Source organism: Paralichthys olivaceus, chromosome 23, assembly GCF_024713975.1.
Source record: "Paralichthys olivaceus isolate ysfri-2021 chromosome 23, ASM2471397v2, whole genome shotgun sequence".
Taxonomy (NCBI): domain Eukaryota; kingdom Metazoa; phylum Chordata; class Actinopteri; order Pleuronectiformes; family Paralichthyidae; genus Paralichthys; species Paralichthys olivaceus.
The window spans coordinates 14,455,719-14,471,861 of record NC_091115.1 but is presented as its reverse complement, the minus strand read 5'-3'; the positions used below and the strand labels follow the sequence as shown (position 1 = coordinate 14,471,861).

The window sequence follows — 16,143 nt, the reverse complement described above, 5'->3', positions numbered from 1 at the left end:
TATGATGGTACCAGTGCCCAGACCTGTCTTCTGTCCATTTTCAGGGGGAAACGCCGCTTGATCTTGCCAAGCAAAGGAAGAACGTCTGGATGATCAATCACCTACAGGAAGCACGGCAGGCCAAAGGCTACGACAGCCCGTCCTACCTGAAGAGGCTGAAGATGGACAAGGTACACACACACACACAAACACACACATAAGAGAAGGGGAGGAAGTCTGCTTATAATTGAAACATTATTGAGTGACAACAGATTTGGAGAAAAACACACAGTTTTAAGGTTCATGGGACAACCTAACATTTTCTATCTCAGCTGAAGCGGACATGCTCAGACCAGCTTGTCCAGGTTGAAGTTCTGTACAGCTCCAGTGCAACAGCAAGACTGGGGTTAGTAATGTGTCAGACTTTTAACAGTTTCACACAGACAGTCTGACAGCAGGGAGATGGTTCTTTAAATGACCTGTTGCATTTAACAGTGTGACCACCTGGAAAAATTGGAACAAAGCAGGAAGCAAAGCGTCTAGTCTGAGTGGAGTGGGTGGTCATTCACATGCATCCTGATAATAAACTGTAATACAATGAACTTTAGTACCGGAATACGGGATGTTCCGATATTTACTTGGTTTCCTGACAGAGTGGGTGATACCAAAGCATCTGCGTCCAGTTATTTCCTGTCCTGGTACAAATTGTGTGTTTGTTTCTGTCTCTGAATGTTTTAATTTTGTAATTTTTGGGGGGTGAATTTTCGCAACTGAATACTTGTTTTAACTCAGCTTGTGTTGTTGTCTTTCTTCTTTCCTGCTGGGACATAATAAGTTAATGAAGGTACATTTTAGATTTACACAAAATTTGCATTACAGATAGAAAAATCGATGCCCATTCTTTGACAATGTCACTATAGATTTAGTGGATTGTAGATTATTATATGCACATTCCATTGACGTCTTTTGTTTGCCTCAGTTTTAGTTAGATAACTACTAGTGCTTTAGTGAGTAGAGCTCCATAGGCCATAAGTGTGAAATACACCTGCCGCTTCCTTCCTTCCTCTTCATGTAACAGCTGTTAAAGAGATAATACCCAACCTAAATAAAAAACAGCTTACATTTCAGTTGTTGAGGGTCAGGACACCTCATTCTTCAAGCATAAATTGTCCTTTTCAGTATTTCTTTTGTTAATTGGAAATTAATAATTCAATAAAACATGTATGTAAAAAACAGAAGAAAAAAAATACAATCATTTGAAACAACTCAACAGTGTATGTAGTGGTTTAGTAACCCTAAAATAAAAGTGGACACAAGGTAGGTCTGTACATGTGTGGGACTTAGTGATACACACGAACACCATCTTTCCTGCCACTGCCTTGTAGAGGCAGTTGAAGAAGGGCTGTAGCTCTGCTGTTTTCACACCGATGGCACGTCGCACTATAGACAACCCTCAAAGCTAAACCTGCACTGCATACACTGTCCTTAATTTATAGTTCATCACTTGTGGCATGTTTACAAAAATCCACAACGCTGCTTTAAATTAACTGCAGAAAACACTCTTTATAGTGTGAAATCTTAAACCTGTATGTAAGACAGCGAATGAAGTCCTTGTTTTATTGATTTTTGACTTTTGCTTTAGTGGATTTGTCTTATGAACTGTCTCTCTCTCTCTTCTCTGTTATTCTAGACAAACTTCTAGAACAACAAATAGAAACTACTGAAAATATGTAATGTACCTTATACTTAAGGTTTAGAGTCCGTACTAAGATCATATTTTTACTTATACAAAATATTTTAAAACCATTAACAGCTACTAAATGCTCAACATTCTCCTTCCCCCTGGTTCCCCCCACTCCATATTGAACTCAATACTTAGTCCCCCGCTTTTTTATGCCATGTCTTTATCCACTTGTCTCACCTGTTTTTTATCGTCCTCCTCCTGCAGGAGTTCAGGCAGAAGGTGATGCTGGGAACGCCCTTCTTGGTCATCTGGTTAGTTGGTTTCATTGCTGACCTGGATATCGACTCGTGGCTGATCAAAGGCATCATGTACGCCGGCGTCTGGATCACCGTGCAGTTCCTCTCCAAGTACGTGTCAGTCTCATAAACACACACACACACACCTCACAGATTTCGGTAAGTTCTTGCTTTATAATGGGTGGAAGACATATATCCATAATTAATTTGTCTTGCTTGATTATACACTGTTTGTCCCGTTTTGGCTACTGTAAAATACATGGCAGCCTCAGTAGAGAGGACTTGCTACTGAAGTAAATGTTACGTTTTTAAATATAAAGGGCCCATTCTAGGGTAAAAAAAACTAAACTGCAATTCATACAATGCAAATATTATTATTTTATATTAAGTTTCTGCCAATAGATCCCTTTCACCTAAATCGTACACACTGGACCTTTAAACCCCTTTACTCCTGCCATCTGGTCCTGCTGCTGCACTTTGTTCTCACCGCTGTTAGCTTTTTGACTACAATAGCATACGTTCAGCAGAGTCTAAGCTATATAATTACTGACATTCTTGGACATTCTTGCTTGGTGAAAAGTCAATATGAGAGGTGCAGAGTGCAGCTGCAGTGTGTCATCAGGTCATGCTTTGGTTTATTTCTGCTGCTGTCAGAACAGAGCGTCAGCTTCATATTCAGCCATGGGCTACAGTGAGCAGGTTTCACATGTGCAGGAAGAATGCCTTGATGTATTGAACAGGAAGTGCAGTGCAGAAATGAGATGATGGTTAGGGGTTAATGATGGCGATTTAAAAAAAACAAACAGCATGATTCCTCCTCTTCTGTCTTCTCTTCTCTCTGTGTGCAGGGCTTTCTTCGACCACTCCATGCACAGCGCCCTCCCTCTGGGAATCTACCTGGCTACCAAGTTCTGGATGTACACTACATGGTTCTACTGGTTCTGGAATGATATCCTTTACTTTCTTTGGACTCCATTAGTCTTGACTTTGTTTTCTTTAAGTAAGAGTTTGACATTTAGGGAAATACTAAAGAAGATTGATACCATTGTAATGTCAGTATGGTTCAGATATAGCTACTGCTACAGCCAATTAGCTTAGCTCAGCATAAAGACTAGGGATGGTAAAACAGCTAGCCTGGCTCTGACTCAACACTTCACCCACCCCTCCATCGGCATAGTGGTGAGTACATCATGAGTGAATTTTCATTTTCTGGTATTTTACTTTTGGGATCAGGCACTATCCTGTTCAGATTTTTAATAATTGTCAGTAAATCCCAAATAATGTGGAGGATCTCACTGAACAATCACAAATTTCCCACTCACAGCGACACATGGGAGTTTGTTTTCTTTATTCACCCACAGTCCACTCATGCGTGAAGTAGGTTGCCAGAGGTTTGAGACCTGGCACACATCATCTTAAAAAACCTTGCAGTTCCGTTCCATGTTCCTCAAATGGGCTGTTTATTCTTGGCTTAATAGATCTTGCAGTCATGCAATACAAGCCAAGATCTTTTGTGTATCTATTAGGTCAACCAACATGTTTGGCAAATGTTATCTCTTAGCAGGGAGGATCTCAATAAAATAAGGGCTCGTAAAATAGAATTTCCCCCCTGCATTTTTCTGGAAGAAGAAAAAAGTCTACTAGGATAAGTACTCGTGTTGAGAATGAGTTACAGGCCAATTTCAGTGGGTTAAAGGAGAAAGCTGTATACAAAGAGGAGTTAATGGAGATGAAGGCACCACAAGCTGATATGTTCTCTTGTAAGTAAAAAGGCAGAATAAGTGTGTCTAAATGAACATGCTGCTTCTGTTTCTGTGTCCGCTGTGTTTCATAATCCTGAACAGTGTGTTCACCAGCAGCTGCTGGGTGAAACTCGACAAAGCGACTCCAAAGAGTTTCTCTTGGCCACAGCACGGCTGCTTTCTCATGTTATTTTGTTCATGGAAGAATAGCCGTTCTTTTCGGGAGCCACTAATTGCAGGAGGTGAGCGGGGAGTTCTTGTTTGTGGAAGACTTTTAATTTAATGCCTCATTGCTTGACTAATGGGAAGGGAGAGTGTCTTTGACCTGAGGTTATTGAAAGGGAAAACTGTGCTCAAAGGATCTTTTCATTTTTTATGTGGCATCTACTCTGCAGTAAATAGATGGGACTTCACTACAGTCTCCTGACCTGCTTACATGTTCATTCATCTTCAAAGAGCAAAGATTTGGCGAAGTCAACATCCTGTGCACTGTTAAATGTTTGCTCGTACATGGATCATTTACCACGTTGGATATTGTCCCTTTGACAGCAGACACGTCTGGTCTCGTATGAGGACGTGCTTGAGAAAATAACTGCTTCTTTCAGACTTTTCTTTTGTCCTCCAGCTATCAAGCCTGTCATTAGGTGTGTGTGTGTGTCAAGAATCATTTTGCTCTGGTGGTGGCTCACTCTAGCCCTTTTAGTCCACAGACGTGCTGGTTCGTGCCCCTGACATCATCGAGACATTAGATATCTCTCACCTACAGGGATGCAGTCGCGGGAAGTCTATTCTCTTTTGTTCAGTCGTTCAATAGGAGATTTGGTTCTTCTCTACTTATTAATCAAGTGTATTGTTTTGTCAAGAGCACCGTGAGACTGGAGGATTTTGTGCTCGTTGTGACGAGGAAATAATAAGTTTCATCACCAAGAGCCACATCCAGCTTTTTCCACAAGTATCGTTTTGATACTTCAACCCCACTAGAACAAAGTTAAGGTCCACGTGTGTTGTCAAGTATGATGTGTTATCCATGTGCGGACATCTGTTGTGAACAGGCCCACACTCAACATCTGGATGAAACATCTGCTGTCCTAGAGAGTAAAGATTTGTATTGAATAGGGGGACATCAGCGCACATTGCACAAGCAAATCCTTCCTTTAAAGACATGCTTCGTGTTGAACTTGCTTTTTACAGTCAATTGATTGAACTGATTATTATTTTCTTTATTGATCCAAAGTCATTTTGTTATTGAAAAATAGCTGTAACATTTTCCTGACTGCTTGATTTGTCTGTCCGACAAAGATGTAAAATGAACTGACAGGGAAAAGCGTTGAATCATCGTTTTTGAGAAGCAACATTTTTCCTTGAAGACAATTTCGGATTCATTTATTTCTAATTGCCAAATCAATCAAGAAATCATTGCGACTCTGCCTAGTTGTACGCGCAGGAAGTGACATCAGACGCTGCCATGCTTCCTCGTTATAGTCCAGCAGCTAATTGCTGCGTGAAGTGTGTGTGATTGATGGATTTCACAAAAATGATTTCACGTGAAAACGTGTGTGGGTTGCAGCCACATCATCCGACAGCAGTGCAGTTGAAGCGTAGAAATGCTATTAACCTCCTCTTTTGTGATCTCCTGTGTGATGTCAAGGGAGGAATCGGTTTACTCTGACCCTTCAGAGCCTGCTTACGTAAACTGTGGTGTGGGGCCCAGCATGGGTTAACGTTCATTTTGTACATGCATGCAGTTCTACTGAACCTTAATTGAACCTTTCATATGTTTGAAGGGCTGAAAGATTCCAACATGTGGTTTAAAGTGTCTTGTCCTGATTTCATGGTCAAATATAAAAGGATATGTTTTCATTTGACCTTTTACTTTTTGTTCAAACTTTTCAGTAAATGATTTAAGTTGCAAAGAACTGATAACCACAAGGACATGATCTGCTGTTGGTTTCTAAACACCCCCAATGTCTGTCAGGCAGTGTCATTATTCTGCCTGGTATTTTGCACATCTTTGTTCTGCCTTCAAACACTGTGTCTGCCATTCCTGACCCACTTTCTGATAATGTGAGCTTATTATCCTCCTCAGGCCTGTGATTGAAATCAGATCAGATGACAAAGGTATGAGCTGAGCGATGATACTTCTTTTGTCGTTCCCCGACCCAGATCATATTTTCCTTATGTCTCAGGAGCAAAAAGGGGGAAGACTTGCTCATAAAATGCTTTACCAGCAGGTTGTAGATCTGAAAATGACAGAATCGGGATGTGAGGCAAAACTGATGAAAGAAGACATTGACTGCTTTGTAGAAACAATAAAAACATTGAGCTTTGTTCTGTATCAGTTTAACTTTGGTTAAATTATAACTGCTCCTTATTTAGGGTGCAACAGATCACAAAACCTACAGTTTGTGAAAAATGTAAATTTCTCATAATATTTATCTATCTCATGCTCGCCCGGTCTCTCGTGATATGGTCCACTAAGTTTTTTTTTTTACGTCCACACAGGCAGTCAAACCTCATAGTTTTCACTGGAGCTGTGCGTACCCGCGAATACTACAACTGTAAAACTATATTTTACAGTAATATGTAAAAGTTGCAATTAGTCCACGTTTGTGTGCCAAACTGTGATGGTTGTTCTGTACGGATCACAGATCAACCGTCCCACTTCCACGGTGATAAATCTGCCTCTCGCTTGGCCTCTGCCCCCCCGCTGTGATCAGCCCTGTCAAACACACCTCAGCATGCAGCCCTTAAGCAGATAAATGAATACTAATGGGAAGGTGCTGACTCCCCGTCCCTGAAGAAGCACTAAAACCATTTGTCTGAAGAGTTGCATCGATCCCTGGCTCAACCTCTGCCGCTCCACTGGTCATTGAGTTAGCAGACCAATGAGGTACTCCAGTGAGTAACTTACTTATCAGGTCATTTCAGATGAGTGTTCTGTCAACCCTCTCTTTATGGAGATACTTTAAAAGGATCAATCTCTATGTGGTATTCAGGGATGTGTAGAAGCTTCTCTCTCTCTGTCAGAAAGTGCCTATAAATGAAATCCTAACTACGCTGCAGGGATGACCACAGAAGCTCAGTGGCTCGGTTCCTTGTCAGCAACAAACCACAGTAGTTGTTAAGGCATGTTATTCCTGTGCCTGCAGTGTCTCTCACAGTTACTAGCAACTGATTTCCCAGCAGACCTGCAGCAGCGCTGCAAACCTTTGCTTCTGCTTCACAGGATTTAATAGGTCATCTGTTGTGGTTCTGTAGGTGTTGGCGTTCACATTGTTTGTTTTGACAATGCATACGTTCTTTGCGCACTAATTTCAGGCAGCATTCTCCTCCCAGTCGATTGTGTACCCCAGGAAGAATTGCTACTGCAGTGCTGTAGCTAATGGGGATCCCAACCAACTAAATAAACCTGCCATTTTCAAAATCCTCTTTGCATTGGAGAAATGAGAGTAAACTCCATGGTAGTTGTTAGCAACCTACATGATGAAAATGGAATGTTTTTTCGATCATTCAATCACACAGTCAACACAACTTGTACTGGTTTTAATGGCGTTTTAAGTTGGTGTCATCTCTGTTACCCAACCGTACTCACAGTCGTGCTTCTTTCTCAAGGCACTTGGGTTTTTCACTTTGTAAAAACCTGTTTCATTTTAATTCTGGAATATGATCCAGAAACAAATAGAAGTTTTGCGGTGTGGAAACTTTTTTTTTTTTGAAAGATTACTCCATTCAGTAAATATTGCACACCCCTAAATTTAAAACTGGTAGAATGTCTTTTAAACTTTTTTCTACATGGACGCAGTAAAAGCCTTTTCTTTCAGTCTTTGCTGCCTTCCACTGACACTTCAATGCTTTCAGCGTGCAGCCATGTCTTAATTCAGCATGTTTGACCAAACACTGTCACACGCAACACTTCCCTTCAGACAAGAATACTCTTGATTTGTTTTCTTTTCCTATCTAATGATTGACTCAGAGTTTTGTCTTCCAAATCAAAAGATTGAGTCACACGTTAGCAAGTGTTGATGCTTTTGTAGAGTGTGTGTGTCACTCGGCTGGTTTCCTCTGGGATTCATCTGACTCACACACACATGCAGCACCGACTCTGTACTTAGGCTAATCCACAGCTGTCACAACATACGATCTTATCTCTCCATGGTTGGACACCAGGCTGTTGAACCTACAAATTGTTTTCATTCACTTAGTAATCACATGTCTGTGTCGTGTGTTAAAATCGTTGACACGCTTGAACCAGTTCTCTCAGGGTAGAGGTAAAAGCCTTCCTCCTTTACATTTACACACTGACTGTGAAACAAAGAATATATATGAACAGCCTTTCCTCTGTGGAAGCAGGAATGCTTTATAGTCTCTTGTGTGTATTCATGGAAGGAAGTCATGCTGAGCTGTTGTGACAGACTGAAAAGATCCCTTCTTGACGCAGTGAGTCGAGTTGCGACAGTCTGTCTGTTCTTCATGTTATGACGAGAATATTCACCTCACTTTGACGTCATTCTAGTAAAATACACCTATAATGTTGATACAACACAACCCACAAGGTGTTTACCAGGTGCAACAGCAGGTGTTATTGTACGTTTGTCATCATGTGGTCCTGGACACACCTACTGTTGCAGGAACTACCACAGAAGTGGTTTTGTGTATTTTGGCCGGAGTTAAAAAGTCTGTGAACAGATTTAATCAACACGATAGCATCACAACCGGATGTAAACATAGATCATAGATAGTCCCTCTATTTTCACTTGCTTTGAAAATAATGGGACACTTTGCTTCACTTTCATATCCTGGAGTCTCTGCTCATTATTTCATGACAAATTAAGCAGATAAAAAGTCTGGAATTTAGTCCAAGTGTTAAATGTACATTATGAGAATAATTCTGACTGTACCTGACTGTATTTTGATGCAGTAGTTGCTTGTCATCAGTCCAGTAGTAGTAGTAGTGTGTTTAGAATGATTTGAGGTTGAATGTGGTGAAAGTAAATAACTAAAAGTGTGCAGAGAAAGTCTGTTTGTCCACCATCTTCCTTAACCTCGCTGTACATCTACCTTTTGCCACCGTCCACGTGCCGTTCTTGATAAACACCCTGGCTCTGTTCTACAACTTTGGAAAATCTTGGAAGTCGGACCCAGGAATCATAAAAGCGTCGGAGGAGCAGAAGAAAAAGGTTGAGTTATACTTTGTTATAATTATGACTTGTTTGGTGTTTTTTTCCTCTCCCAATGTTAACCTCTGTGTGTATGTAATCACTGTAAGTACGGGTGTAGTTGATACTTAGAGCACATGCTTTTTAAACATGTGTGATTTGCCACGTAAACATTGTTTCCTATATCACATGTTATGTCACTTGAGCTGTGAACATTTAAGCGGCAGATTCTCTGTTCCGCTGCCCAGAGTGGTCGTCCCTCTCTGTACCCTCCACCGGCCTCCGTCCCTCATTATCACATGCTAATGGACAACGACGGGGACTCAGCGTCTTACCAGGCCCCGATTGTCCTATGTCCTGTGATTGATGATGAGCTAAATTTACCCTGCATTGTTAGCACAGTGCAGGCTAGTCAGCCACCTCAGATCAAAAGCTTAAAGGTCCAGTGTGTAAGATTTAGGTGAAAGGGAACTATTGGCAGAAATGTAATGTAGAATAATCCTCGTGATGTTTTCACTAGTTCATTTCATCTAAAATTCTACACACTGTACCTTTAAAGTCTTCCCTCCGCTGCAGAAGATCTCCATCCACCTCTTGTTTCCCTTTGACACATGCACATGAGGAGTTTTCTAGCTTTAGTTTTTTTGCACAGAGATAAGCTGTAAAAACAAGATGATAAAAAACACACTGGAGGAGCAAATTTCTAATTTGCACAGATCAGATAAATCCTGTTAAAGGTATATTGCCTTTTAAAAAAGAAAACACACTTTCAAGTGAGTCATACTGTAAATCTCATCGTTGCCTTTGTCCCAATTCACCGTGAATCAGCCAACTTTCCAGCGTGATCGTCCAGCTGGAAACCGTAGCTTCAGCCTGTGCACTGTCAGTAGGTCTTTTGTTGCCCTGCCAAACAGACCTCAGCGAGATGAGTTTCTCAGTTGTTGATTCATTTTTCTGCCCTTTTTTTTTTCTAAATCCCACTCTTTATTCTCGTTTCTTTGCTCTAGACGATCGTGGAACTGGCAGAGACAGGCAGCCTGGATCTGAGCATATTCTGCAGCACCTGCTTGGTAAAGTCCCCTTTTCCCCCCCACAGGGACTAATAAGAAGAAGGATTATGTCAATAAGCAGACGTTTTATTTTAAGGATTCCTTGTATGTTTTTCTTGACAGATACGGAAGCCTATCAGGTCCAAACACTGTGCCGTTTGCAACCGCTGCATCGCCAAGTTCGACCACCACTGTCCTTGGGTGGGAAACTGTGTTGGTACGTCGGCACGCAAGGACGCAGATTTATGAGCTTGTCAACAACCACAGCAACACATTCACTTCCCAACAACCGGCTGCTCCTAGTTTTCCTCCTCAGATGGAGAGTTTTGACTCTTTATTGTTTCATAGCTTCAGATTCAACTTAAAAAGTAACATGAGGCCTCACTAAAGGCTCTTCTCTGACTTTATTCTGGTTCTGATGCACAACAAAGAAGAGCTGAGGGAAAACAGAGATGAGGGAATCAAATGTTATGATCTAAAGCAGGAAGCACTACGTAATATCTGCTTGATTGTAAAAATTAAAGCTTTATGACATAAAAACCTCCAGTGGGACTTAAAAGACCCACATCCTTAAAATAATGAGTAATGACAGAACCTGAATGCAATGGAGAATCATTCAATTAAGTCCTTTATCCTTTGGAAAAACCTATTTGAAGTGTGTACTTGCATTTCTGTCTTTGTAAGGACGAGTTAGAGTATTAGACCTTACAGAGTGAGATCATTTTGGCAAAATCTGGTTTTTATTTGTGACGGTTAAGTTATTGTAAAGGGAAGGAAAAGCGTTATGTCAGTGATTCTCCTTTCACAAATAGAAGTACTAGTGTGTGTGTGTGTGTGTGTGTGTGTGTGTGTGTGTGTGTGTGTGTGTGTGTGTGTGTGTGTGTGTGTGTGTGTGTGTGTGTGTGTGTGTGTGTGTGTGTGTGTGTGTGTGTGTGTGCGTGTGTGTGCGTGTGGGGGGTTGTCCTCTGCACTCTGGAGACATTGGTGGAAGGAAGGCGAGCAGAGGTCCTGTAGCACTTCCATTCTTCTGTTGATCAGGATGAAGCTTTAAAAGTGAGGAAACTGTCTGAACAAACAGAGTTTGGCCTCATGACCACCGGGGCCACGGGCCCGTGAAAAAAAAAGTGTCACAAAAAGCTTTTAAGATGCGTTCAAACACCGGAAGCAGTTTACGGTGCAGTAAGGGTGAAGGCTAGCTTTCCTTGTACTGCATGCCATGTTTTAGAACAGGTGCACATATGATATGTTATGTTCCCTCATGATGCCTCTTTATGAATTAAAGACGACCTGGTCTGTGTTGAAGCTGAAGGCAATAAGTATCTTTGCTGTCTTTCAGACGGTTGTGACACTGTGTCGAGTCTGTAATCATCTTCTTATCTCTGTGAATGTAAAAGGCCTGATTTGCACACATTTCCATGACAAGATACATTAAACAGTAACTCCATTGTACAAGTATTTAATGCTGGGGCAGACGCATACTTATTATTGCAGGTTTTCTGTCCTTCCTATTCTCGTGAACACAGTATTGCAGGAACACCTCATTCATGTGCTGATAATAAAAGATAGTTTCACTCTGATGTAATTACCCTCTGCAGAAACACTTTTGCATTAGAACAGAAGGGAAATGGGGACAGAGGTATTCACCCTTAAGGTGCTAATTCTCGTTGACCATGCTAGCGCAGATTTGTGGTTCTGTTGATGGCAGTGTCTCCTTTTTTTGTGAATTGATCTCATCCCAATGACTTCTAGATTTGTCCAAACATAAAAAACTAAGATCATGAGCACACAATATGACACGGTTTGTCTTTTCCTCTGCAGGAAGTGGGAATCACCGCTACTTCATGGGTTACCTGTTCTTCCTGCTCTGCATGATCTGCTGGATGATGTACGGCTGCATCTCCTGTAAGTAAAAAAAATAAATAAAAAAGGCCTTTTCTTTTATTTGTTGCATCAGCTCAACACCTGTTCCTCTGTTATTCTGTTTACTCCATCCTCTTTGCCCTCAGACTGGAGGATCCACTGTGCCACCAATTACGCCAAGGATGGTTTCTGGCTCTATCTGACCCAGATCGCCTCTTGCTCCCCCTGGATGTTCTGGATGTTCCTCAACAGCGTCTTCCACTTCATGTGGGTGGCGGTGCTCATCATGTGTCAGCTCTACCAGGTCTGAATTTACCTTTTTTTTCTCCTTCTGAGTCTAGCTGCCACAATATCAGTAATATAAACTTGAATCAGTTTGGATTGTAATAGTTGTTTCCTTCTCTTTATTCTAAAATGTCTCTGTGCTCTTTGCTTTTCCCTCTTGTCAGATCGCTGCTCTGGGAATCACCACCAACGAGAGGATGAACGCCCGGAGATACAAGCACTTTAAAGTCACCGCCACGTCCATCGAAAGCCCATTCAAGTAAATGATCCCCTGTTATTTGTTAGCTACAGAGAGCTGAGAGTTGGGATCTCAGCAGGGCTTCGGGAATAACATTAAAGGGTTTCCTCGCCCGAATGAGGAAAAAACACATTCTCATTTTACACTGGTGATATCAAACCATGTTTAATATTTTGAGTCTCTTCCCGTCAAGTCGATGTTTCTGTAAGAGAGAAAGAAAAGCTTTTCTTTGGATCGTCGTCTAGAGGAAATAGTCCCATTGACAAGTATAGATGGCTTGCTGTGTATTTTTTGTGATCCATTCCTTTAAAGACATAGATGGCATGAATTTATTCATTCCCATACTTGGTTATGTGACCCCCATTTTTTTAGACCATTGTCTCTCAGTGTCCACACCCTGACACATCTTCTAGACTAGATGAGCGCACTGACCCTATCTCTCAAGGTTAAAGCAGTGTCTCATTTGTCCTGCCACAGTTTCATAATGAACCAAAGAAAGTTTTTACACTTCTCATGATAACGAAACTTAACAATGTTTCACTCCTTTGCAACAAAACTCTGATGTTTAACTTGCTCAGAGAGTTTTCACTTCCACTGCTTTAAAAACTAGAAGCATTTGAATTCACTTGACTGAATGCATTGGTCCCCTGTACATCTTCTGGTATGCAAACACTGTGCGAGCTACCAGATGACTGTGTCTGTTGTCTTCAGGAAATGACATTTTAATCTATAATATCCAAACCAAAGGTCCATTGCAGGGCCGTCAGTTGTTTTTGCAGAACTGCACTTCTGGAAGAGTCGTGACACTGTTCCCACAAACTGAAGCCACTCCCCTCTCACTCTGTTCCTATCTCTCTTCTCTCTCTCTGTCTCTCTACAGCCATGGGTGCATCCGGAACCTTATAGATTTCTTCGAGATCCGCTGCTGTGGCCTGATCCGGCCCGTGGCGGTGGACTGGACCACGCAGTACACAATAGAGTACGACCAGACGTCTGGCTCGGGCTACCAGCTGGTGTAGAGAGGACGAGGAGGATGAAGAAGAGGAAGGAGGGGATGAGGGGGCAGGTGGAAGTCGAGTGCGTCTGGATGGATGAATAGCTTTGAAGGATTGCTCCCCACCTCCTCTTCCCTTTCCCCCCCTCACACATGCGATCATATCAAAGTGATGCTGTTCTCGGGAGCGCTTGCTTTTTTTGGACCATCTCTCCCTCACCGATCAAAACACTCTGGGGAAAAAGAAAAAAAATAATCAGCCAGGACTCGCATGCTGTTACAGGGCAACACCACAGCTACACCCCCCCTCTCTGCCCGCATCACCACCTTTACTACTATTAATACTACTACTACTATTCTACAACATCAGACGTCATTACCGTACCATCACCGCTATCCAGCACCCCTCCACTTCGTCTCCTCTCCCGAGCCCTTTGGACGGTGTGATGCTGCCAGGCACGAGCGGAGGGGAGGGAGGAAGACGGACGCGAGGAATTACAAAATAAAAGCTCTTCTAGTTGTACTGGAGACGCGACGCTGCAGAGACAGCAGCGCCATGAAGTGGCAGTATCGCTCTTCCCATCGCCCTTTCCCACTCTCAACCCTTATTTATGGTGTCCCTGTTGATGTGCCCTGTATGTATTTCCTGCTTTTGATTGGTCCGAGAACCCTGGCGTTCCCGTGAAATTTAACTGTGGTGGCCGTGGAAGCTAAAGTAAAGTTGCTCTTTTGTTTTTTTTTTTAAAATCATGTATTTGTTTCTAAGTATAATAGAGATAAGGGAATGTCTTTTTAACGTCTTGATTTTGCACCGTGATGATTTATGCGTGGAGCTGATGAGGATTTGCCAACATTGTTGAACTTATCAGAAGAAAGCGTGGGGTTAAAGGTTAGAGCCGCTGGAGGAGCCCCACTTCTCACCAGCTCAAATAAAGCTGCATCCGCTGGAGACAAAACTTTAGGAGATATAGGATTTTTTTTGCTAATCTGGAAACAGTGTTAAGCAGTATTAGAGCAGGATTAAATACGAGAACTGGGACTTCTCCAGCTGCAAACCACTGTAAAGTGACAGAGGATATCCTACAGACAATGTGATACAGGTATATTTATTTTAAAACTATTTATAGATAAAGTAACTATCCTCTAGCACCATCGTTTTTACATTTCACATCATTTTAGCTGAATAGGTTTTTATGAGAAGAATTATTAAAGAAGTACCTGTGGCTGTTGAACATGGAAACTGGTACAACAAGTGTATTTATTAACAGCAGAGACGAGGGTAAAGACGCAGCAGAAAGATGGACGAGTTTACGTAATAGGTTCATTCCATGTGTGTTTTTCTCAAGAAGCTGTAAAGTCTTATTTGTTTTGTTTGTTTTTTGTCTGCCTACAACATTGCACTGATTTTTTTTTTTTTTAGTTGTTTTGGTTGTTGCCGTTACTGAACAGAAAGGCCCAGCAGCTCCCGTTGTTTACAGTGAGGAGGACAAGGGGCCCAACAGACACGGCCGCCCTCCAACACTTCCTGTCTGGACCCCCGCACGGTTGGCTCCGCAACATCAGCAGCAGCAGCAGCAGCAGGATGGACTGAAGTGTAAAGAATGTGCATCTGTACATAAACAATATCCTTTTTTTTCCGTCAGTGTTAGTCAAGGGTGCCCCTGGATTTTTTTTCATTTTTTTGAGTTTGGGGGATTTCTTCCAACTAAACAGAAAGAAAGAAAACGAAGTGACTGTACTCCAAGTGTATGACTGTAGCTTTTAGTGATGTCCGACACTGCTGTCTATAGGCATTTTAACCCCTAAGTACCCTTAAATTTCCACTGCATGTACGATGCTTGGGACAGCTGGGCTCTCGCTGCCCCCCCCCCCCCCCCCTTCCCGTCGTTTCAATCCAACCCCATTCTCATCACCATGGTGACAGCCCGGCAAGCCACGTGTCTGTATATATTGAATGTTGAGTATTTGCAAGTACTTTTCAGCGTTTCATCCATTTGTCTGTTTCTTTTTTCTCTTTTCTTTCTCTCAAATCCAGTGTGTTTAGTGGAAATCGTCTTTCAGGCGGCCAGATTTCCTGTCGGGCCCTCCTGTGCAAGTGTGTAATATATTTGAATGTTTCATGCTTGTGGACTCTGTAGTCATCCTAAAAGTTTTTGGGTTTTTTTCTATCATAATTTCTGTCATATATCGCTGGGTTTGTTATACCACTGGATGTACAAATTGTAAAGCAAAGAAACTAGAGAACTAAGGCAGACGCCATTTTTTTGGGTTTGTTTTCTAAAAGCCGATATGTGACCATGCAATAGTTTTAAGGATAGAGGGAGGTTATATTATATTGAGGCCTCCCAAACTTTGTGGGCCTCATGTTTGCATCATCAGAAGGGGACAGTGTGTGTATGTGTGTGTCATCATTTCACTCCAACCACCATACAAACCACTGCCCGACGAAGACGACACGCTGCAGTTCGTGAGCTTTAAAGGTCCGAAACCACGACTCAGATTTCATATCAGCGGAACGTGCTCCCAGGAATTAGCCACTTGTGTTTTGATGATGCCTTTTCAAGTGACAGGAGGTAAATGTTTTCTAAGAGGTCAGCAACATCCCCCTCCCCCCCGCTCATCAACTCAAAGCCATTTCAGTCCTCACTAGTTCTTCCAGCTAACCCGTCCCTTCTACCCTCTCACCTCACCATGTGGAATAAAGAAAGAGAAAAGAAAAAAAAAAGATAAAGCACATAATCATCTCCAGTGCCTCTCTGCCCACCTTCAGACATCACTGTAACTCCGCTTCAGATGTAAACATATGGGCATGGTTCAGTTTTAATGGCTTTAATAATAAAATACAGTCAAATGTGAAATA

The 16,143-nt window shown here is 42.0% G+C and overlaps 1 protein-coding gene across 1 annotated transcript in view; it reads left to right on the top strand.

Moving 5' to 3' along the window:
- The window catches only part of zdhhc17 (zinc finger DHHC-type palmitoyltransferase 17), a 30,532-nt gene extending 14,391 nt beyond the window's left edge, over positions 1–16,141 (top strand). Inside the window, exons 8-17 of the mRNA XM_020099939.2 lie at positions 45–170; positions 1,928–2,070; positions 2,808–2,908; positions 8,754–8,878; positions 9,865–9,927; positions 10,030–10,123; positions 11,725–11,808; positions 11,913–12,070; positions 12,216–12,310; positions 13,170–16,141. Coding sequence (XP_019955498.2) covers positions 45–170; positions 1,928–2,070; positions 2,808–2,908; positions 8,754–8,878; positions 9,865–9,927; positions 10,030–10,123; positions 11,725–11,808; positions 11,913–12,070; positions 12,216–12,310; positions 13,170–13,308 — 1,128 coding nt within the window. The 3' untranslated portion in view covers positions 13,309–16,141. The remainder of the gene's footprint in view (positions 1–44; positions 171–1,927; positions 2,071–2,807; positions 2,909–8,753; positions 8,879–9,864; positions 9,928–10,029; positions 10,124–11,724; positions 11,809–11,912; positions 12,071–12,215; positions 12,311–13,169) is intronic.
- The last annotated feature ends 2 nt before the right edge of the window (positions 16,142–16,143 follow it).